At 43.9% G+C, this 23790-nt stretch overlaps 1 protein-coding gene across 1 annotated transcript in view; it reads left to right on the top strand.

Moving 5' to 3' along the window:
- The first annotated feature begins 14415 nt into the window (after positions 1-14415).
- Positions 14416-23790, top strand: part of LRRC1 (leucine rich repeat containing 1) — a 99435-nt gene continuing 90060 nt past the window's right edge. Inside the window, exon 1 of the mRNA XM_034766322.1 lies at positions 14416-14776. Within this exon, the coding sequence (XP_034622213.1) occupies positions 14618-14776 (159 nt within the window). The 5' untranslated portion in view covers positions 14416-14617. The remainder of the gene's footprint in view (positions 14777-23790) is intronic.

The raw sequence follows: 23790 nt of genomic DNA, 5'->3' as shown, positions 1-23790 counted from the left end.
AAGGGTTTGCTGGATCACATCCTCTGTTTGCACAATAGCTGTATAACTACAGAGTACTTGAAAAGATTACTGCCCCAAATTATCGGGCTATAGTTAATGGCAATTCCACGTGAAAAGCATATGTGTGCAAGCCCTTTGGTTATATATTTTACCACATCTGGTATATGGAAAAGATCCACATTGTATTCTCCAGATGTAGCTAGAATATAATTATGCAATTACTTTTTCAGATTTTTTTTTCGCAAATATTTGCTATCATTTCAAATCTATAGAGAAGCAAATGAATTTCAGCACATTTACAGAGGAAAAAGAGCATTTTTAACAGAGCACGTTTATATCGGGGAAAATCTGTTTCCCAACTGAAGGGGCTAAAGTATGGTTGGTAAAAGTAGCTGCCCTTTTGGAGCTCATTAAGCATGTCATAATATTTGCCTATGTGCCAGTACCAAGCTTGAAAATATCCATCTGTCAGTTCTGCTTCCCATTTACTCTTTCCACTGGTCTAGAGCACTTTATGGTGCCTATGAAAAATCCTTGATCTCTCACAGTAAGTCTGTTGAGGAAATGTTTACTTTATTTAACCTATATACCTTTAAAAACAATTGCTTATGACAGTTGTGACACAGGTTTTCTAGAAATGGACAGCTGTTTGATTGATGTTGTGACCAAACAGATTAGCTCTGCCATATTTATTGTGAATTTAATAATTTTATTTTTGCCAGGACTTTTTTAATTCGCTTATAATGGTTAATATTTTCTTTTCTCTTGCCATATTTTTATGTGACTTCTCGAAGTTGGAGCAGTCCTACATATGCCCTTAAAACAAACTATAAATTTTGCTTTTGGTGTTCTGAGTAATCTTTCCCTTGAAGAATCATGTCTAATTCCACAGACAATTCCCCTTACTAAACTGTCATGTACAGTAAGCCACTCAACAAATTCACATGTCTCTGCTTTCATCTTGAATAGTCACTATGAATAGGCAATTTCAAGGCAGATAAAAAAATCTTGTACCTACTGCAGCCTCATCCAGTAATTTCTTTGATTCATTTTCCATTGAGGGTTGCAAATAAATTCCAGATAAGATTCCTTTTGCCCTAGCTCTCAGATTTATCAACTCAACAAATTTCACAATATGTCAGTTCCTCTTTTCAAATGGGGAAATGTCTTTAATCTCTCTCTTTTAATGCTACTCTTCTACCAGGATATTTGAAAGACAAACAGCAAAATAAAATGATTTTTCTTACTCTTAAAGCTATTAAAATATAATAATCTAATTACCATGCAATATATCAGGAAAGTATCATAACAGGAAACTGATGTGAAAAATGCAAGTTTTAATATTGATTCTATCAATAACTGTGTGTGTGTGTGTCCCCTATTTCATTATACTAAGGGCACTAAACTTCCCTTCCAGTTAAGAAGGAAGAGGGAACAATGAAGTTAGGAACCACAATAAAAATTACAGATTGGAAACAAAAATGAGTCCGTTAAAACATTTCTCACCATCACCTAGCCTGCTGGAGCCCCAATGCTGATTACTGTTATTTGACTTCAGATGGACTGGCAAAATATTCTCCAGACAGGGCCAGCCTTAGGAAAAATGGCATACTGGATGAACTTGTGGATGCCCCCCATTGCCTCCTGTGGGCTCCCCACCCCCGTCTTTGCCCCTAATCCCTGCACTGTTGCCCCTTCACCCCTTCTGCATCCCTAATCCCTGTACTCCTTCCTTTGCCCCAACCCTTGCACCCCTCCTCCTGCACCCCAACCCCTGCACTGTGCCCCTTTTGCCCCAATCCCTGTACTCCCCTCCTGCGTTCCAACCCCTGAGCCTCTCACCCTTCACTCCTAATCCCCGCCCTGTGCCCCCCCTTTGCTCCTGCCCCCTCCTGCACCTCTAACCCCTGCACTGTTCCCCCTGGACCCCTAACTCCTGCACCTACCTCCTGTGCCCATACAGGGAAACTGACTCGGATGTACGGACCAGCTGGCAATTGCTGCTCACTCCCCCCCCACCTTGAATGCTGCTCCTCTGTGCATCCCTGGGGGGCGGGGAGGTGAGGAGCAACATCAGTGCCCCCTGCATCCAGGTCACTTTCCCTACCTGGGCTTTGTAAGGGGAGGGTAGGAGAGTAGCAGCTCCTGATGCTCGCCTCACAGCACAGCGCGGGTGGGGAAAGTGGATAAGAGTGCTTAGTGTTGCTCCTTGCTCCCCACCCCCAGTCACAGCCACCTAGGGGGTCATGGAGGAATGTTGGGTGGGGGGACAAGCAGTATCTGTGTGTCACCACTCGCCATCCCCACCCCCATGTTCCTCCACCAGGAGGATGCAGGGAGAAATCGAGGCACCCTTCCACACGGCACTCCCCTACCAGCCAAGAGCAGTTTCTGACAATGCAACCGCAGTGCGCACCTCTGCACTGCTGCACAGCATACCCTTGACCACCAGTGCCCTGGGCAGTCATCCAGGTGGCCCACCCCTAAGACTGACCCTGTCTCCAGATATACCATCCAGCGTTGGAAACAATGTGGCAGGACTGCCTCTGATGTATATCTACTTGTTAGGCCTCCCCCAAATTATCTCCCTCCAACTCAGCAAAGCATTAGATTGTAAGGTCTTCAGAGCAGGGACTGTGTCTTCCTGTGTTTTTGTACAGGACCTAGTACAATGGTCCCCTGATCCTGATTGGGGCCTGTGGGTTCTAATTCAGTACAGATAATAATAATAATAATAATGAATAATGATGTGTTGGTCATTGTCTAACAGGGTCCCAGAGTCCTGAGCAAAGACTGCAGGTGGAGTTTAATAGATTATACTGCCTGTCCAGATTGGGAATATGTATGGGCAGCTTGGCTGAGGGTGTTCAGGTCTAGCCAAATCCAACAACTCAGTTTTCTCTGTTGCATCTGCAGGAGTACAGGACCAGACCACAAGCAATTAAGGGACTGGAGAGCCAACACAGCTGTGATTTGTTACACTACGCTGATGCCTATAAAAGGAAAAGAAGGATGCTGGACTCAACCTGCTAAGAGACCCTGGTGCCTGCCTATACCCTGGCAAGGGGAGGACTTTTGTTTGGGACAAACCCCTGGACAGAGAGGAATGCTTTGCTTTGCAGGCTGGTAAGGGAGAGCCCACCCTGTGACACTGGCCCTCATTAGGAGCCTTCTTTTAAAGGTGTCTCAAGTCAGCGTCTGATTTTGCATCTGCAGTTAATTGTGGGTGCAATATTTGAGGCTGTTTTTAAAAACAGGCCTGAATGCTTGTCTCTGCCTGCTGTCCTCATGATGGTCATGACAGTGATTGGGAAAGCAAAGAATCCCTCTCCAGAAATAACTCCCAAATCCTCACTTGCCAGAATCCCAGCTCTATTTGCTCTACTTTTCTGGCTTCACAAATGTAGTCAGCAGAGGGGTTCAGCCCTTGGAGATGGGTGCAGTGTAATAAACCATGGTTTGTAAAGCAACAGGCTTATTGCTAGCCCTTCCTACAAATCAAATTTAAGTAAATCAGATTAAATCAGAGGACTGCTGCCTGATGTGATTTACAACTAATTATTTTTAAACAAAGGCAGAGGTTACAGTGTGCAATCCCCTTTTTTAGGGTGAGGAGAGGAGAAGAGATGCTGTACAATGGCTCAAAAGTATTACTATTTATACCAGCCTATAAATACATTGACTGCATTAAATGCATTGTAATCAGCACACACCACTAAAGCTTTGCTCAAGAGGTTTATGATGTCACCAGAATTCCTAGATTTTTTTTTTTTTTTTTTTTAGACTTAAGCCTTGTCTACACTGGCAAGTTTCTGTGCAGTAAAGCAGCTTTCTGCAGTGTAACTCCTGAGGTGTACACACTGCCAAGCCACTTAGTGCGCAGACACTGCGCAGTTGAGGTACTGTTTAAAAAAAGAAACCACGTGGATGTGAGGTGTACAGCTTTCTGCACCGGGGCTACAGTGCTGCAGTGCCAATGTAGACACCCTGGTCAATTACAGTGCTGCAATTGGCCTCCGGGAGGTGTCCCACCGCACAATGCCTGTTCTCACCTCTCTGGTCATCAGTTTGAACTCTACTGCCCTGCCCTTAGGTGACCAACTTTGTCATCCCCACCCTGTAAATTCCTTGGGAATTTTGAAAGGCCCCTTCCTGTTTGCTCAGTGACGCGTGCAGTGGTCTTAGCTTATCTTTCCAGGTGACCATGCCTCCTCCACAAACCAGGTGATCCCCTGCTTGGAGCAATGCCAAGCTGCTGGACCTCATCAGCATTTGGGGAGAGGAGGCTGTCCAGTCCCAGCTGCGCTCCAGCCATAGGAATTATGATACCTATGGACAGATTTCACGATGCATGACAGAAAGGGGCCGTGACCGGGACACACTGCAGTGCAGGGTCAAAGTGAATGAGCTGTGGAATGCCTTCTACAAGGCGCGGGAGGCAAATCGCTGCTCCGGGGCTGTGCCCACAAGCTGCTGGTTCTGCAAAGAGCTGGACGCAATACTCAGTGGCAACCCCACCTCCAATGTGAAGGCCACTGTGGATACTTCAGTGGCTCGCATGCCAGTTCGGAGTGGACCGAGCCAGCAGGAGGAAATCTAGGATGAGGATGTGGAGGGGGATAGGGGGACCCTGAGGGAGAGGACGACTCGAAGGTCAGAGATGCATGCAGCCAGGAGCTCGTCTCAACCCTGGAGGAGGCTAGCCAGTCACAGCTGTCAGAGCTTGGCGAAGCGCAAACAGGAGAGGAGGCCCCTGGTAAGTAGCTTTGATTTTTGGGAATCACTGAAGCAAGTTCTTGGGGGCAGGAGGGTTGCAGAAAACAGGCTTGTGTCTATATGATGTGTGTGCCACCTCATACCTAGTCTGAGCGGCGGAACAGGATGTTGTTTGACTCCCTCACTTCATGGAAATCTGCTTCAGATCTCCATGAAACTCTCATGGAGATACTGGGCAATCAGCTGCTGCAGGTTCTTTGGCAGACCTGCTTTGTTTCTTGCCCCATTAAGGGTAACTTTCCCACGCCACTCTGCTGTCGGGGGGGGGGGGGGGAGGTGGCATTGCTGCACACAGGCGAGCAGCATAAGGCCCAGGAAGAAGCCATAGTCTTGGAGAAGACCCTTCCTTGATTCCCTGCTCACCCTCAGCAGCAAGATATCTTCCATAATGAACACAGCCTGTGGAAAATGTGAGGACAGTGCTTATAAGGCCATCCCTACAGTGCTAGCTCTCCCCAAGAGCCTTGTGCCCAGTGTACAGTATGGTCCTGGAACACTGACTTCCCCTGTGGTTACTCACCATTTTGGGGGTCTTGTGGCTTGTGTGCTTGCCTGGGGTCAGCCAGTTAGTGACAGGTATGTGAATTGTGGCTGTGTTTTAAATCACTGAATCAGTGTTCTGTGTGTTGCAAACAATCAATACTGCTTCTGTAAAATGTTGCATTTTGGCTTCACAGATATGATCTTGGGAGCCTAGCCTCCCTCTTTATTATCAACAGCTGAACAGCTGTGCAGAATTAGAAAGTGGCCGTGAAGAACTAAAGAGGACTTTCCGCGTGATGTCACGATGCCCTCCATGGCCGAAAAACAAGAATTGAAGGAGTGGCGGGACAGTGAGAGGAGGGACCAAAAGTAGAACACGACGTGCCAGAATGAAGCCATGGAGTGGCTCTTAAACGTTATGGAGCACCAAGCGGACACGGTCCAGGCACTACTAGCACTGCAAACCGAGCAGCTTCATGCCCGTCGTCCCCTGCAGCCGCTGTCGCAAAACTCTTTTCCATGCATCCTCCAGACACCGTCAACAAACTCTTATCTACCTCCTGGCTCCAATCTGTACCTGCTGCATTCCAATCCCTGCCCCGTCACAGTCCAGCCCTGTGGACTCCCAGTACCCACTGCACTCAACACCTGTCCCTCTGCAGTTTAGCTCTGCTGAAGTACAGTACCCACTGCACTGTACACCAAAGGACAAGGTTGCACATGATACCTGGATATACACAAATCTTTAATTGTCCTGGGACCCTACCTCCTCCTCGGACCCTCCCTTCCTCCACCCCCCACAGTGCTGTGTAGCTTTTGTTTTGTTTTTCTCTCTTCTCCGGTTGTTGGTTTTTCAATAAAAGAATTGTTTTGGTTTGAAAGCAATCTTTTTCATTAATTGAAAGCAAACAGAGCCCTTCAAAGCACCAGGCAATTTTCTTAAACCTTCATAGTGCATCATCTGCACCAATCACAGTCACCACCTAGCATTACAAGCACTGCAATTCTGAGCATAGCAACAAATATTAATGGCTTTCAGCTTCAAATTGCTGTCTGAACGCATCCCTGATCCTTATGGCCCCATGCTGCGCCCCTCTAATAGCCCTGGTCTCTATTGGTTCAAATTCAGCCTCCAGGCTCTGAGTCTCAGTGGTCCAGCCCTGAGTGAAGCTTTCACCCTTCCCTTCACAAATATTATGGAGTGTACAGCATCCAGCTAGAAGCATAGGGATATTGTCATTGGTCAGGTCCAGTCTCCCATATAGGCAGTGCTAGCGGGCTTTTAAATGGCCAAAAGCACATTCAACAGTCATTCTGCACTTGCTCAGCCAGTTGTTGAACCGCTCCTTGCTGCTGTCAAGGTTCCCTGTGTCTGGCTTCATAAGCCACGATATTAAGGGGTAGGCAGAGTCTCCCAGGATCACAATGGGCATTTCAACTTCCTCTACAATGATCTTCTGGTCTGGGAAGAAAGTCCCTGCTTGCAGCTTCCTGAACAGGCTAGTGTTCCGAAAGAGGTGTGTGTCATGCACCTTTCTGGACCAGCCTGTGTTAGTGCCCATGAAATGCCCACGGTGATCCATAAGCTCCTGGAGAACCGTAGAGAAATACCACTTGTGATTAATGTACTCGGTGGCTAGGTAGTCTGGTGCCAGAATTGGAATATGCGTGCCATCTAACTCCCCTTCACAGTTAAGGAAGCGCATTTGTGCAAAGCCATCCACAATGTCACGCACGTTGCCCAGGGTCACGGTCTTTTGGAGCAGGATGCGATTAATGGCCCTGCACACTTCCATCAACATGAGTCCAACGGTTGACTTTCCCACTCCAAACTGGTTAGCGACCAATCGGTAGCAGTCTGGAATAGCTTGCTTCCACTGTGCAATCGCCATGCGCTTCTCCAGTGACAGGGCAGCTCTCATTCTTGTTTCCTTGCGCCGTAGGGCTGGGGCGAGCTCATCACACAGGCCCGTGAATGTGGCTTTTCTCATCCCAAAGTTCTGCAGCCATTGCTCATCATCCCAGACATGCATGATGATGTGATCCTGCTACTCAGTCCTTGTTTCCCAAGTCCAAAAGTGGCGTTCTGCTGTGGTCAGCACCCCTGTGAATGCCACAAGCAATCTCATGTCATAGCTACTACGCATAGCAAGATCAATGTCAAACTCCTCTTGCCTTTGTAGTTTAAGGAATAACTCCACTGCCACTCATGACATGTTAGTGAGAGCGAGCAGCATATTGGACAACAGTGAGGGATCCATTCCTGCAGACCAAGAGGCAGAGCATGCAGTACACAAACCATTGAAAGATGGCACCAAATGTGAACGGAAGCTCAAGGATTTCTAGGATGCGCAGCAATGCATCACGGGGCATTGGGACAGGACCCAGGATGCCCAGCGACCCCCTCCGCCTTCCCACAACTCTTAGTGGCAGAAGAGGAAGAGATGCACTATGGAATAGCTGCCCAGAGTGCACTGCTCTGAATACCGCTACAAGTGTCACAAGAGTGAACACGCTATTGCACAGGCAGCTGTCAGTGTGAACACACAACAGCGGTTTCCCTTCGGCACTCTCTAAGTGGCGATGTAAGTGCCAGCAATGAGTGTTATTTCAAACATGTCTGTTTATTAAGTGACATCTGACTTGTGCACATGAAGGTGTGACACTTTAAGAGTTTGGCATGATTACACAATAGTGAATTATAACAGCTTGTGTTCTGAGATAAGAAGGAGATAATTTACAATTGCACCTGCCTGCTGTTTTAAAAACTCCTTATTTAATTATTTCAATAAAAAGTAAGCGCTAGAAGTGGTTGCAGTGATTGGCAGACCGACCTGAGAAAGGAGAAGCATGTCTCTCATTGTGAATTTACTCTAGTAGTCAGCCCAGTTTGATTTTCAGCAACTCTCAAGACTTTAGTTACTGTTTGTTTGGTAGTATGTTGATGTAATTTGTTTGAAGGGGGTTGGTAATTCCTCTTCTCTTGCAGGCAGAATCAAAAATTTAAGATTGAGAGTTTTACTCAGATTATTTTTTAAAGTAACTAAATCCAATATACCTTGTAGCACTTTACTCTCTAGTTACTTTTTTTCTTACTTTTTCTGCTTTGCCCCACCTTCTCTATTTTTCTGCCTTGTGCTCTGTTTGTGTCTCTTTCTCTTTCCGTTTCCTTGTCTACATAAGGGGAATTCTGGGGGGGGGAAACAGTCTCTTAGGACAGGTCTACACTATGTGGTTAAGTTGACATAAGTTACGCAACTCCAGTTACGTGAATAACGTAGCTGGAGTCGACGTACCTTAGATTGACTTATTGCAGTGTTTACATTGTGCTGGGTCGACGAGAACATAAAAACATAAGAATGGCCATACTGGGTCAGACCAAGGTCCATCTAGCCCACTATCCTGTCTTCCAACAGTGGCCAATGCCAGGTAAAACTCTCCCATTGACTTACCTTATGCTTCCTCGTTCCAGTGGAGTACCAGAATTGACGGGAGAGCGACCGGCGGTTGATTTAGTGAAGACCCGCTAAATTGACCCCCGGTGGATTGATCGCTGCAGCGTTGATCCACCAGTAAGTGGAAACAAGCCCCTAGTGTAGTTAAATTGCTGGAGCCCTGTCTTATTTTTACTGCATTAATTAAACCTGTCTTCCAGCAGTTTAATACGGTGCTAAAAATGCCAACAGCCACCAGAGTATCCATCACCATTGCAATCTCTATTTCCTTCTCCCCTCTTTTTCTTTCTCACCAAAGCACCAACAATAGAAGGGAAAATGAAAGCATATTGCTCTCCTGGATCTGCCCAGGCTGCACACTAGTGTTTTCCCTATGGCAGTGCCAAAAATAACTCCAAAATTCACAATTAATTGGTGAATAACACAAAACATTTTGAAATAGTTGGACTTAATTATTTACCTGGGAGGAACAGGTTCAATGCATTTGCACACATAACTGCAAATTGATGTATTGCCTTTTATGCCATTCTTCACTTTCTTTCCATTGTTTGTTCGACAGAGCAAACAAATGAGGCATTCCTCACATTCCTTCTGAAAGAGTAGAAAGCTGTTCTGTCAAATCTCTGGTACTGAGCAAGTGACACCCACAATTTGAACTCTCACCCACTGATTTCAAATAATAACCCTGTGGATTGGTAGTGAGATCAGTCTAATCTACCTAGGTATTTACATGTGGTATCTGACTGCTTTGAAAAAAATCAGAAAAAAACACAATGATTTTTCATTTCTTTTGTGCAAAAGCATGTAATATGGAAACTATTTAGAAAGGGAGATGGAGACTTTTAGATTTGATGGTCCTGGTATGAATCCAACCCAAGTTATTAGCGATACCAGTCTGTGACTGTTTCGTGGTCTATGTGAAATGAGTTTGACTGCCTCAGTCCATTCCCAGAGGACAGCTGTCCATATCAGAAAAACTGACACTAATTGAGACCCTTGTTGGTCTTTCCCAGCAGAGATGCTAAGGAGGTCAAGATGGAACTACCATCTAACACTTTTAAAGCTGATCCCTGCATTATAGAGTAGAAGCAGGGCCGGTGCTTCCACTAGGTGACCCTAGGCGGTCGCCTAGGGCAGCAGGATTTGGGGGGCGGCATTTTGCCATCCTTGGCAGCAATTCAGCGGCGGGGGTCCTTCTGCTCCGTGTCTTCAGTGTGCTTCGGCGGTGGGTCCTTCACTCGCTCCGGGACCCGCTGCCGAAACGCCCCGAAGACACGGAGTGGAAAGACCCCCGCTGCTGATCATAGAATCATAGAATCATAGAATATCAGGGTTGGAAGGGACCTCAAGAGGTCATCTAGTCCAACCCCCTGCTCAAAGCAGGACCAATTCCCAACTAAATCATCCCAGCCAGGGATTTGTCAAGCCGGGCCTTAAAAAACTTCAAGGAAGGAGACTCCACCACCTCCCTAGGTAACGCATTCCAGTGTTTCACCACCCTCCTAGTGAAATAGTTTTTCCTAATATCCAACCTGGGCTTCCCCCACTGCAACTTGAGACCATTGCTCCTTGTTCTGTCATCTGCCACCACTGAGAACAGCCGAGCTCCATCCTCTTTGGAACCCCCCTTCAGGTAGTTGAAGGCTGCTATCAAATCCCCCCTCATTCTTCTCTTCTGGAGACTAAACAATCCCAGTTCCCTCAGCCTCTCCTCATAAGTCATGTGCTCCAGACCCCTAATCATTTTTGTTGCCCTCCGTTGGACTCTTTCCAATTTTTCCACATCCTTCTTGTAGTGTGGGGCCCAAAACTGGACACAGTATTCCAGATGAGGCCTCACCAATGTCGAATAAAGGGGAACGATCACATTTCTCGATCTGCTGGCAATGCCCCTACTTATACAGCCCAAAATGCCGTTAGCCTTCTTGGCAACAAGAGCACACTGTTGACTCATATCCAGCTTCTCATCCACTGTGACCCCTAGGTCCTTTTCTGCAGAACTGCTACCTAGCCATTCGGTCCCTAGTCTGTAGCAGTGCATGGGATTCTTCTGTCCTAAGTGCAGGACTCTGCACTTGTCCTTGTTGAACCTCATCAGGGTTTTTTTTGGCCCAATCCTCTAATTTGCTCTGAGGAGGAGCGCTGCCGCTTAGGGTGGCAAAAACCCTGGTACCGCTCCTGGGTAGAAGCACATTGGTGGGACTATCTGGGGAAATCTTGCACTATGGTTGCCATGCTGTATATGTTTTCTGAATAAATGTAGGATGCCAATTTTCTGGGCTGTCAGTCTGGCACTGAATATTAAATTTGCATACAAGATGGAAAAAGATCATCCAGATGCTACTTTTTTTTTTTTTACTATAAAATGTAAATAAATGGTCTGCATGCTCAAGATGGACTAAGATTAGCTTGTAAACCTGATTATGGTTTTCTGGAGTGAAATACTGATCCAATTGTGTGAATAGGAATTTTGCAAATTACTTCAGCGGGGCCAAGATTTCACCCTTGATGTATTAGTATTTGTATTACTCATGACTCGTTGGAAAGCCAACCTAGCTGCTGTATTTTGTTGTTTTCTAATACGTTTCTTGTGTGCTAAACTTAATCTAGTCGGTGTTAGATCAGCAATCATTACAATTATTTGATCTACTCAATCTATCAGCTGTTTCCATATGCAGTTTCTTCAGATGTATTCAGGGCCTGCATTTTTTTTTTTGTAAACACTGGATACATGTAAAAACAAATTAAATTTCTGGTTCCAAACAGATATGTCTTGAGGTGTTTGTAACAAAGCAGGAAACATTTCAGGTATTTATTTAATATTTTGTAGGCTAGTTAACTGTTAGCAGTGTACAAAATCCTAAAATGTCAGGGCACATTTAAAAAATATCATCAGATAATTGCAAACACTGCAGAAATCAGACAAATGAAACTTGTGAGATTTAGCAGTTGATCTAACGTGAGAAATAATACATTAGATTTTAAAAAGACTTCCAATATTCTTACTATCAAATAGGAATTATTCAAGATTTTAAAAAGGGGGAAAGAAAAAAGACAATATTGGATTCAACCCCCTCCCAAAAATATATTTTCCATTTTCCAACTTTATAATTATTAATAACATATTAACAAGTTCTAATGTTAAATAGTTATTTTCCTAATCAAGTTATACACAGTTATGTAGAATCCAAAAATGGTATAAGGAAACCCAAGAAACAAGATCTTTGAGACTGAGTTATCTCAGTAAAGCTCTGTAGCCATCCCACTCTCAAAGGCATGAAGGAATGAAGTTTGTAGTAACAGATGGAGAGTTGTTTGTATGTTTGCCTCCGCTAACCCTCTTGACCTTAGAATTAGCCTTTTTTTCAAATGGGTTGAAAACCTTATTTTAGAAAGCCTTCAGCACAGCTCATTGGTTTGTTTTCATGCTATAATAATTTTAGTTTGTAAGGTGCATAAAAATTGTTATAACATTTTCTTTTTTAATTGCTTCAACAATATATTATGAAGAATGTAATGTAAGAAAATGTATGCAGTCTTCACACAATCTTGCTCTTAAAAGATAAAAAGCATCTCAGAGAAGAAAGCTTAGACTTCTCTGGCCAACACTATGGTTAAGCCAGGGAAATTCAGCTGGCCAAATCAATTCGTCTCTTTATTCACACAATATAGTTTGTACTATAATATCTGAATGAAGATTCAAATTAACATTACTGTACTTGAGTCTGCAAATTCTTACACCTATAAATAGTCCCACTGCAGTTCAATGGGACTAGTCACAAGTGTAAAGTTACTCACCTGCTGGATTAGGACCTATGTTAAGTACAGTAAGTTAGAACAGCAGTTCTCAAGCAGGGGGCCGCAAGCAGGTTTCAGGGGTTCCACCAACCAGGGCCAGTGTTAGACTCACTGGGGCCTAGGGCAGAAAGCTGAAGCCATGTCATGCAGGGCTGAAGCCCGGGGCCCTGAGCTCTGTCACCTGGGCTGAAGCCGAAGCCTGAGCAATTTAGCTTCGTGGAGCCCCCTGTGGCTTGGGGCCCGGGCAAATGCCGGCTCTGGATTTTATATGCAGAAAAACTGTTGTTGTGGCACAGCTGGGCCGTGGAGTTTTTATAACATATTGGGGGGGCCTCAGGGAAAAAAGCTGAGAATCCCTATGTTAGAATACTATTATGTACCTTCTAAAATACTTTTATTAGATACTTCTCTAAATTATATATTACATATGCGATAGTAGTAGTATAAATTAGTACCACCAGGAAAAAGTTCTGCTCGTCCTGTCCTATATGAGGGCTGATTCTGCATACACTTAAATAAGTGCATAACTTTATACAAGCGAGTCCTCTGGTGTCCTTAGACTCTGTTAGCCTTGATGATTATCTGTTCTGTTCATGCCCTCTGGGGCACCTGGCATTGGCCAGGTGGAAGAGAGGATACTGGGCTAGATGGACCTTTGGTCTGACCCAGTATAGCCGTTCTTATCAGTAATAAAGTTAAGCACGTTGCAAAAGTATTAGCAGGGTTGGGGCCTAAGTGAGCCTTACTATGGACTGAGTGCAACATGGAGCTACTATTTATTTATGATTTTGTTTTATGTTTAAGATATTGGCTAGTGTAGTATGACAAAAGATTTGTTATAAAGCAGTGTTTCTGTGTGCTGAGGTATACAGGAAAACAAGGTTTTGTCTAACTGGGGCTTGATCCTGCAAAAAGCTATGAACGTAACTTTCCTCAGATGAACAGTCCCACCTGTGTAAGTGTTTGAAAGACCAGACCCTTGTGACAAGAGCTGTGATTACAATCTTTCTACTTTCTGACAATATCAAATGGTGTACTGACAAGGCTGCTTTTCTATGGACGAGGTTTCAGACACTGAAGAGCACAGTCAGATCCATCACCTATTAAAAGTAGAGATAGAGTGGAAAAATTACAATTTCAAAGCAATATTAGTGTTTGTACAAACTTCTGTTTATGGGATTTTACTGTCTATATTTACAGAACCCTTCATTTTAACCATCCAATCAATCAATAATCCATCAGATTCTTCCCCTCCCCCTGGGTGTGTAACCCCACATTCAGCTTGTTTTGTTTTGCTGGTAGAGTGGGAAAGTTTATTCCATTTCTTAATGGGCAGGAAACTTTGAAGGGGGCAATACTCCTGTTGCCTCTTGCCTCATGTTGTTACTGCAGCAAGGAGCAGCAGGAGAAGAGGTGCTCTGGATTGGTGTCCCAGAGCCTCGGGGTCAGATACTAGAGTCAGGAAGGGAGAGGGGGAGGGATCAGGGAGTGATGATGTCAGCCTGGAATGAGAGGGAGGGAGGGCGAGAGCGAGTGTTCCGGGTCAGGAAGAGGAATGAAAGGAGGGAGAAGAGCAGAGCGCCCAGGGACCCGTGCTAACGAGATAAAGTGATTGGCGAGCAGTAGGGCCCCCATAGGAGACCATAAGACGGGCTTCCCCTGCTACTCCTGCTCATTGGGCTTTCTGGAACTGGTCTAGGGGGGAGAGTTTCCTCCTCCAGTAGCGTGTTAGATGCTGGTTCCTGTTGCGGTCTTACTGCCTCTGCTGGGACTCGCAGTGGGAAGAGGAGGAGCAGGAGGGAGGAAGCTTTGGAACCCGTAGTGGGTTGCCGGCGACGGGGCGCTTTGGAACCCGGCGGGGGTTGCTAGGAGGGAGGGGGGCGGACGCTTTGGAACCAGGCGCCGGCGGGGGCTGCTAGGGGGGCTCGCAGCCCTGCGCGGGCTGTTGAGGAAGGAGCGTCGGACCCGGCCGGGCTGCTGGGTGCGCTCCCAGTCCCGCTCTTGGCGCGGCCGGCCGGCAGTAGCCGGGAAGGCGGCGGCAGGGAGAGGCGATCCTGCCAGCCCTGCAGCGGCCGGACCCCTCGTGGGCGGCGCTGGCTGCTGCTATGTTTCATTGCATCCCCCTGTGGCGGTGCAACCGTCATGTGGAGTCCATCGATAAGCGGCACTGCTCGCTGCTCTCGGTGCCCGAGGAGATCTACCGCTACAGCCGCAGCCTGGAGGAGCTCCTGCTGGACGCCAATCAGCTCCGCGAGCTGCCCAAGGTGAGCGGCGGGGGAGGCCCTCGGGGAGGGAGGCAAGGTCCAGGGATTAAATTGCCCAGCCGGGCTCATCAGCCTGGGCTGGGGCTCCTCCCCCTCCTCCGCTATTGTTACAGCCTGCTAGGGTCACAGGTGTCGGCTTTGTGGCGTGGCTGTAGCCGCCTCCCCGTGTGGGGCTGCACCAGGTGAACAGCCCCGGCAGGAGCCCGTGGGCCGGATAACCTCCCTCGGCACCTGCTGAGGCTGAGCTGGGAGAAGTGCTCGCGCTTTGGCCGCTCTCTGAGCTGTCACAAACCAGGCTCCCGGGAGGTGTTTGGAAAAGGGGCGTAAGGGGGGCGGCGGCGGCAGCTCAAGAAGGGCCAGTCAACCCCCCCTTTCCCCCAAGGCTGTGGCCAGCTCTTTTGAAAACCTGCAGCTCCATCTATTCGAGAGCCAGCTGCCTGCTAAAGCAGGCAAGCTATAAAGCAGAAGGGAATGTACTGGACTCCACCTTGAATCCAAATCCACTCGCACAGCTGGTGTTTCAGGTACAGCGTGTCCCCCCAAGGCTTGCAGCAGCGTGCGAGCCATACGGCTCAGTGGTGGTGGGTGGGTTCCCCTCCCTCCTCACATTAGAGCGATCCATCTGAAACAGTGCAGCTCCTCCCCTACCAGTCCCCCAAGGAGAAACCCGCTGGGGATGGGGTGGGGTGGGAAGAAGGGTAGCTGTTTCTGGCTTAGTTTGGTGTTCACCGTCGTAGAGTATTTGCTGAGGCTGTTAGTACTAATGACCCAATAAACGTGTTTAACCTCTGGTGTGACTTGGTGCAGTTCACCAATTAAACAAGAACAAACTTGTGATAGCAATGTTTGCCTAGCCAGGGTGTCATCTAAAAAACAAACAACTCCCTTCCCCCTCCATAAAAATAAAATCGTAATAGATCATAAGATCCAGGCAACTTTCTTTCTTCTAGAAGAGGAAAGCTTGTCAGAATTAATATAGTCTTAAATCAACAGCACAGCCTGCAATCAACTATTATCTGTCTAATTAAAGGGACACAAAAATAAAACTTGATTAAGTTAATTACTATTACTGATAGCACCCTAGATAATTGCAAGTGGAGGGGAAATTAAAAAAATGGTTTAGTTTACGCCACCAGTGTTTATTTACTTCTGGTACTTTTCTCAGGTCTGTAGTATAAAAAATAAACCAATCAGTTTGGCTGTCTGGCTTGCATTCACATTCTGTCGCAAATGTCTAAAGGGGCACTCCATTTCAGATCTTGTTAGTGTCAGAACATGAGTTAAAAGTGATTTTCAGATGCTACATGCTAATATTGTGGGTTTAAATAACTCTCTACTGTGTCTGAAAGGACGTGACCCGATCCAAATAAACAAAAGGAGTAACTTGACTATACATGAATTACTGTGTACACTACAAAGTAAACAGACTACATTTTACATCTATGATGAGGTTAGGTGTTTATATGTAAAACACTCTTAAATGAGTTGTCACTGTCCATTTACGTTTAAGCCAACTATCTTCGTTTAAGCTTTTTAAACCAAGAGCAATATTTTTATTGATGTTGGTTCTAAATTCTGGGCCTAGGCTTGCTTGATAATGCCCATTTAATGTATTATAATGCAACTGGATTATCAAACTATATGCTGATTTTTGGTAACTCTAGTAGCAGAGGAAAATCATAATGTTGGATTAGTTTTTAGTGTTTCACCATGGCTCAAAGTGGTGTAAGTGGCCTTTCAGAAACAATATTTCAAAATCCTAGTGGTGTGGAAGTAGTATAGTACTTGCTGTGGGAGAACTGGGGGGATTAAAGGCCTGAAGCTTGCTGATGTGAATGACAATGACAACATCTATTCACATCTGTCTTTGTGCTGGTGAGTTATAAGTACACTTTAGTATATTAAAAAAACCTGGCTAGATTGAATCTGTAGGGCTGACAAATTCTCTTTTTCCCCCCATGATGATAGTGATCTTTCCTTTCTTGTATTCTGCTTCTGGAAACTGAATACGTGTGATTCTTATTTTGTTGTACTATAGATTTGCTCTTCCTGTTGGTATGAACTCTACTAGGTCATCAGTGTTCTGCTTCATTTACAGAAAGCATTCACCAGAATTTTCTGTGTAGTACTTTGTTGGCATAGTTTGTCATGTTTGACAACATTTCCTGTACAACTTCTAACAAATTAAAACTTGCTACTAATCTGTTGTGAAACATTAGGTGTTGCTACCATGAGTGTCATAGAAGCATTTTATGATTCTGAAAAAGCTACAGTCCAGAGTAATTTCAAAGAATAACTAACTAAAAAAACTTTGTAAAAGGTTTTAGGATGGGAAAAGGATTAGCCAGTTGGTAAATTGTGGGTGTGTTTAGTTATTTGTGGGTGATGGTGTGCTACTTTTTAAAAGCATTTTCTTAGGTACAAACTTTGGATCCTAGTGAATTGCAGTGGTGAAAATCTAACACTGGAAATGAAACATGCTTAACTGGAAACTGAATTTAATAGGCAGCTGAATGTCTGTTAACTCAGAATTCAGTTAAAACAGCCTATGTAGCGGAACAGAAATGGATAAACCATAAAGGAGGAACTTTCAGAGGTGTCCAGTATTATTTTTCTGGGATCAGGGGAGTATAATTCATTCTCTGAAAAATAAATGATGGTTTTATAAAACAAGTTTTCTTAGAGGAGCTATGATTGTTTTTTGACTCTTTTGTAATAAGAGTAATTATGAAATGGTAAGGCGTGACTTTGCATAGTGAAACTAGGAGAAGTGTTTCTAACTGAAGGGAATACCTTATTGGTCCAAGTATCATCTCTTGAAATAATTAGACTCCCTGGAACAACAGGTTTGAATCTTGGCATGCCTGACTCAACTCTCCATCCTTATGAGGTAGATAAATCTAGTTCCACACAACTCAAGCTTGTGTGAGTCCTTTCAGGTATGCAGTGTAGTTGTAGCTGTGTCGATCCCAGGATATTAGAAAGACAAGGTGGGTGAGGTAATATTCTTTTATTGGACCAACTTCCGATGGTGTGAGAGGCAAGCTTTCGAACTCAGAAGAGCTCCGTTTAGCACGAAAACTTGTCTCTCTCACCAACAGAAGTTGGTCCAACAAAACATTACCTCACTCACCTTGCCTTTTGGATAGGTTCTCTCTTAAAGTGTCATCTGCTCTGCATGGACTGAACACCCTATGACTCTTTGTAAGAGTATGGCTATCTGACCAAAATTTTCGCTCCCTCTCAACTCCTTCCTTGTGCAGTGTACTGTGCTCTCACTGCTTACTGTAACTGCTGTCACTCTGCCTCAGACAGGGCCTTATTTCAGGGGTGCAATGAGAGTGCATGAGGGGGTAGTAGATCCTATTGAGACCTAAGGCTCTGTATAAATATAAAATTGCTCGGTGCTATAAATGCTAAAGGCAGAATGATCCATGCACTTCTTGCAGTCATTACTTCTTCTTTCCTGAACAGTGGTGTTGATGTCTGTCAGGGAACAGACAGAAAAAATTATTGTATGAATCACCTATGAGATCTTCTGCATTCAGCCTACTTAATGATGGCGTATAAATCCTTCTCTACTCAGTGTATTGGGAGTCCCCCAGGTATAGAAAATAGCTGACGAATAAGAACAGGTGTGCTGGGGTTGCAATACAGCAAGAATCAGAGTTACATCTTTTTACCTACCAAGATTTATTTTTATTTGAGAACAGTTGCAATCTAGTCTGAAGATTGTGCATGGGTTTTTAGAGGTACTTTATGTGTGGCCAATGCATACAGTTTATGGAAACTGGCTGTCATGATGTCCTTATGCTGCCTGGCTTATCAGAAGCATGTAAACACATTTTATTAGACTGCCTTTTGTAATGTCCTATGGACTTTTCTTCTCCATTGTTCTACTGTGTGTCATTAACAACTTCTGATAAATGGACTCAACTGGGGTAGTGTCTGAATAGATATAAGAAATAACAACAAGTGTGTGTTATAATGCTCTTCTAATCTGTTGAGATCAGAGACCAGTTCTCTAAAAACATTTGCTGTAATGGAAATTTTAAAGTTGTGCTGTTTGGAATAAAACTGCCTTGGAAGAGTAATGTAAGAACTTAAGAAAAAAAAAAATATATATATATATATATTTTTTTTAACTGTGGAACTTTACATTGCACACAAGATGCTGTAGTCATACCTTTATATTAAGAGAAGAGCGAGGCACAAATTTTGCAAAGAATTGGTAAAGGGGCATGTTGTGACCCTCTCTAGGCAGAAGATGCCATTGAAATTATTGAGGTCTGTTTATGAACTGATGGGACAATATGGACCTAAATAGTCACAAATATTATTTTTATAGTGTGCCCTAAACCCACTACAATATTTTTATAAACAAATTCTCACACAAAGCAAATGACTCTTAAACAAGGCTCCCAAAGACTTCCTGAATTCAGCAAAACCCTCTTTAGTCCACAGTTAGAAACTCCTCTTGCTCAGTACCTGCGTTCGCCATGCCTGCCCAGGAAAAGCTGTGGGAAGTTAGGGTCTTGCGACATGCCTTAAAGTTCATTACGTGAAATGTGCAAGTGAAATCATTGCAGACCACAGAGTGAACTGATTCTGTGGCTTACTCTGCAACAATACACACAAACATTTGTTCCTGGTTTAAAATGTCGGTACTTGGGATTGGTTAAAGGAATTACTTAAGGCAGTTCTCAAGGAACTAAGTAAATTACATACTTGACAGAAATGTTTTTGATTGTGCTGCTCAGAGTTGTAGAGGTTGTCAGTAGAGTAAGAAGTTACACTTCTGTAGACAGATTCTTCATGCCACCTGCTACTTCCTTATTAGAGGGCAAAGTCTGCACCTGAGCTTTTGCTGCCATGCATTAGAGCTGATGTAGTTCTGTGGTGCTGAAGGACTGACTGTGGAGGGGCTAGGGAGGGGTCCTCAAGAAGCAACATAGTCCAGTGGATACAACACTGGACTAATGTCCTGCAGTTTTGAGTGAGTGCTATTTAGGATGACCAGACAGCAAGTGTGAAAAATTGGGGCAGGGGGTGGGAGGTAATAGGAACCTCTATAAGAAAAAAAACCCAAAATTGGGACTGTCCTATAAAATCAGGACATCTGGTCACCCTAGTGCTATTCCTACCTCTGCCACAGACCTGTTGTGTGGCTCTGGGCAAGTAATTTCCTGTCTCTTTTCCATCCCATGCATTGCCAGTCATGTCTGTTTTAAATATTCAGTTCTGTGGGACACATTTTGCACGTTACTGTGTTTGTTTGTCCAGTGCCTGGAACGATGGGGCCCTGATCTTGGAGCCTGTAGGTGTTTCTGTAACATCACTATTGATAATACAGGCAGGAGGGAAGCAGTGTGTAGGGAATGAGTGAGATGTAGCCATAGTCTCACGTAAATACGTGGACACACTGGCCAAAATCTCAGTGTCATGCACTGCTACAGTCTAGAGGTCCATGCTTTGGCTGAAGGTTGGTGGAATAATTACACACTCACCGTATACAAACTTTTTGTCATTTTGCTTCAGGCAAGGATGAGAATTTGGCCTCTGTAGGCTTTGCTCTAAGGCAGTGTTTCCCAAACTTGGGATGCCGCTTCTGTAGGGAAAGCCCCTGGCAGGCTGGGCTGGTTTGTTTACCTGCCGAATCCGAAGGTCCGGCTGATTGCGGCTCCCACCGGCCTTGGTTCGCCGCTCCAGGCCAGTGGGGGCTGCGGGAAGTGGCGCGGACCGAGGGACGTACTGGCCGCCGCTTCCTGCAGCTCCCATTGGCCCAGAGCGGTGAACCGCGGCCAGTGGGAGCTGTGATCAGCCGGATCTGCGGATGTGGCAGGTAAACAAACCGGCCCGGACCACCAGGGGCTTTCCCTACGCAAGCGGCGACCCGACTTTGAGAAGCGCTGCGGGCAACAGTCACTTTCGTAATCAGCTTAAGTGAAATCACAGTAGGACATTCTTAATTTTTGAAATGTGTCCACACAGAGACTTACATAGAAATAACAAAAGATGTGAATTAACTAGATTTTAGTTAGTTCATCTCTAGTTTGTGCATAGACAAGGTCTGAATGTGTTGCAAGGATTTCTGTAGAAAATCATAGACTACAGGGCTCTCTCTCTCTGTCCTACAGCCCATGATGCTGCATTTCCACCCCAAAACACCCACCCATTCCTGAGTCAGAGCATTGTCGGGTGGTGAACGCTAGGAATATAAATCAGTGGTGGCAACTTGATTGGTTGGTGGCAGTAGCCTTCCATTACTCCACTCAAATTATTTAAAACACAAAAGCAGTCATGGAATTTATCCCCCAACTGTCACTAGCTTATTTATAGGTTCTTTGTTTCTAACATGCACTGTACTGTATGTTCTGGTAATTGGTCGCCTAAGAAATCCTTATAGTGTTGTATGTATCTGATCTTGATTGGAGAAGAGTTTCTTGAGAACCAGCTGAGCAGCATAACTTCCCTGTGTGTAAACAAAGATATCTGCTCTTTGTTCACCCGGTTCTTGTGTAGTTTAATCTTCCATAACTCTTAGGGTTAAGATTAAAAAGAAAAAGTTGATTTGGTTGACCAAAATCTAGGAGTTAAGAAAAAGACCTTTATAGTCCTCACTGAGTGCCTCTTTTTAACATACAGTATGTGATTGATTATATTTAGTTTTGACTGGAAAAGGACAATGCATGGCCACAACAATGTTCTTAATCACTTGCAACTTTTTATTTATAAACCAGGTTTCATTAAACATATCCCTTCTTTACTCACCTGCTGGAAAGAGTGGAAATAGTTTTTTATTCTTTCAACTTAATTTATAGTTAGCTATCACTTGCTATGGTAAAGAAACTAACCCTCACTGAAGAGTAGGGCCTTTTTAGGATTATTTTCATTTTTCTTAAATTCCTCTTTCACTCCAAATCTGAAGATGCTAGTGGGGTAAGAGACAAATAGACTAAACCCACAAAGCTTTTCTGAAAGGAAGCAAATACACATGCTTTGTGACTCACTTCATAAACATATTTATGTTCCTCAAACATGAAAAGGCACACACCAAAAGTTAAAAGCTTTCAAGTCTGAACATAAGTCTCCAGTCAACTAATGAGTTGCATTTCCCAATCTTGTTCTTTGTATTGGCCCTTAATAAAAATGTGTATCGGTAGTTAACTTCTTTACTTTCCAGCACTTGACCTATAACAAAGTTTGATTCAAACCAGTCTGAATGTTTAAAAACACTATCAGTGCTGAACTGGTTGGACAGAAGTGCAGGTCCTTCAGAATTTTAGCAAATTTTCAGTTCAGCAGTCATGTCTTGTCATTTTACTTCCAACATTTAATGCAATGAATTGAGACACAAATGCTTCTGTATAGATTTGGGGTAGAAAACTGGGTCGTCTTTTCTAGCCTTTAAAACTGAAGGAATGAATGGAGGATTACATTTCAGCTTTTCTTCCTGTTTTGCAGACAACCGGTGACCTTTGTGTTTGGGATCAGTTATGTTGGCAAGTAACGAAAAGGTTCCATGACTTCTCTGAATGGCTTTTCAGTTTTTGTCCTTGTGATGTTCCAGTTTTACACAGAAAAGTAGAGTGGCTTAAACCAATGCAAACCTGTGTGTGGATACTCTTCTTTCATTTTAGTGTGGCTTATTTCAGTTTAGCCAGTTAGAGCAGGTTTAAGCTAAATCGAAATAGCCACTCCTAAAATGAAATGTGTATCCACATAGGTGTATGCATTACATTAAATTCACACCTTTAATTAAACTGGTGCAATTTTCTGTGTAGACCAGCTCACAGTGGTGTGTGTCCTCCCTTTGTAATCTGTCAAGTCCCACTGAAATGTCTTGTAATTTCTATAGTATATCTAGTACCTCTTTGCAGAGTCCCTGTAAACTGAATGAGTATTTTTTTTCTTTCCTCCCCCGAAACTGGTGGGTAAACTAAAAAACCCAAACTTTCAGATTTCTTGGGTCAAATTGAATGTTTCGTTTGCTACAAAATGAATTTTTTTCTTTTAGTTTTGACTTGGTTTTAGATATTTTTACCTTCTTTCTTTTTTAAATTTGAGCTAAATTTAAAAATAAATCATGGTTTCTAAATGAAATTCCGAAGTATTTCATTTTGAAAGTGTCCTAACACAACATTTTGAAACATTTTTTTGGAAAAATGTTTTCTTTCGTTTATGTTGAATTTGGTGAATGTTTTTTGCCAAATATATGAATATGTATTTTTTGCCAACCCAAAGTTGCATTTTTTGGCAAATAAACTATTTGTCTGAAAAATTTCACCCAGCTCTAGTCCCTGTATTTATAAAATGTGTGCCATGTCTTGATCAAAATCTTCCTCATTCAGGATAAAGTGCTATGAAAACTCTTTAAATATAGGTCTTTCCTTCTCTTTAGAATATGTGAGACACTTGTATACTATTTAGTTACAGGTCTGTCGCATCTTACGGGCATTTAACATGCGCAATTTCAACTTTACGTGGTCGGCAAAAAGAAAAAAAAAAAAAGAAAAACAACAATTTTAATACTATACCTGTAGTGCGGACGATTTCGCCCGCCATTGAACTCAATGGGGTTTTGGCTATACGCGGTTTTCGCTTTACGCGCTAACCGCGGAACGGAACCCCCACGTAAGATGAGACAGACCTGTATATGGAAGATGAAACTTAGCTTCTCCCCTTATGTTATGCATTATAATTGTCCTCAGTTATGATGACATATTTCTAAATAGAATTTTTTTAAATTTGTAGAAAAAAGTGCGGCATTTGAAGTTGTCATATGTGGGGAGGAGAGGGTCCAATGGAACGTAGTCCAGCATGCTACCGATGGGATTATAAAAACAATTGTGACTAGCAGTATGGTGATGGCCTATACAAGGGGTTAAGGTTAAACTATAACAAATTACATTTCTATCAGTAGTGTTTAATGGTTCTTGCTGTAAATACTATTCTAGAACTAGCACCTGGAAACATTTCATGTCAAATGCAATTTTAAATTTGCTTGTATTTCA

Source organism: Trachemys scripta, chromosome 3 (assembly GCF_013100865.1).
Source record: "Trachemys scripta elegans isolate TJP31775 chromosome 3, CAS_Tse_1.0, whole genome shotgun sequence".
NCBI classification, from domain to species: domain Eukaryota; kingdom Metazoa; phylum Chordata; order Testudines; family Emydidae; genus Trachemys; species Trachemys scripta.
Note: the sequence above shows the minus strand (reverse complement) of the source record. Positions and strands in the feature narration are given on the sequence as shown.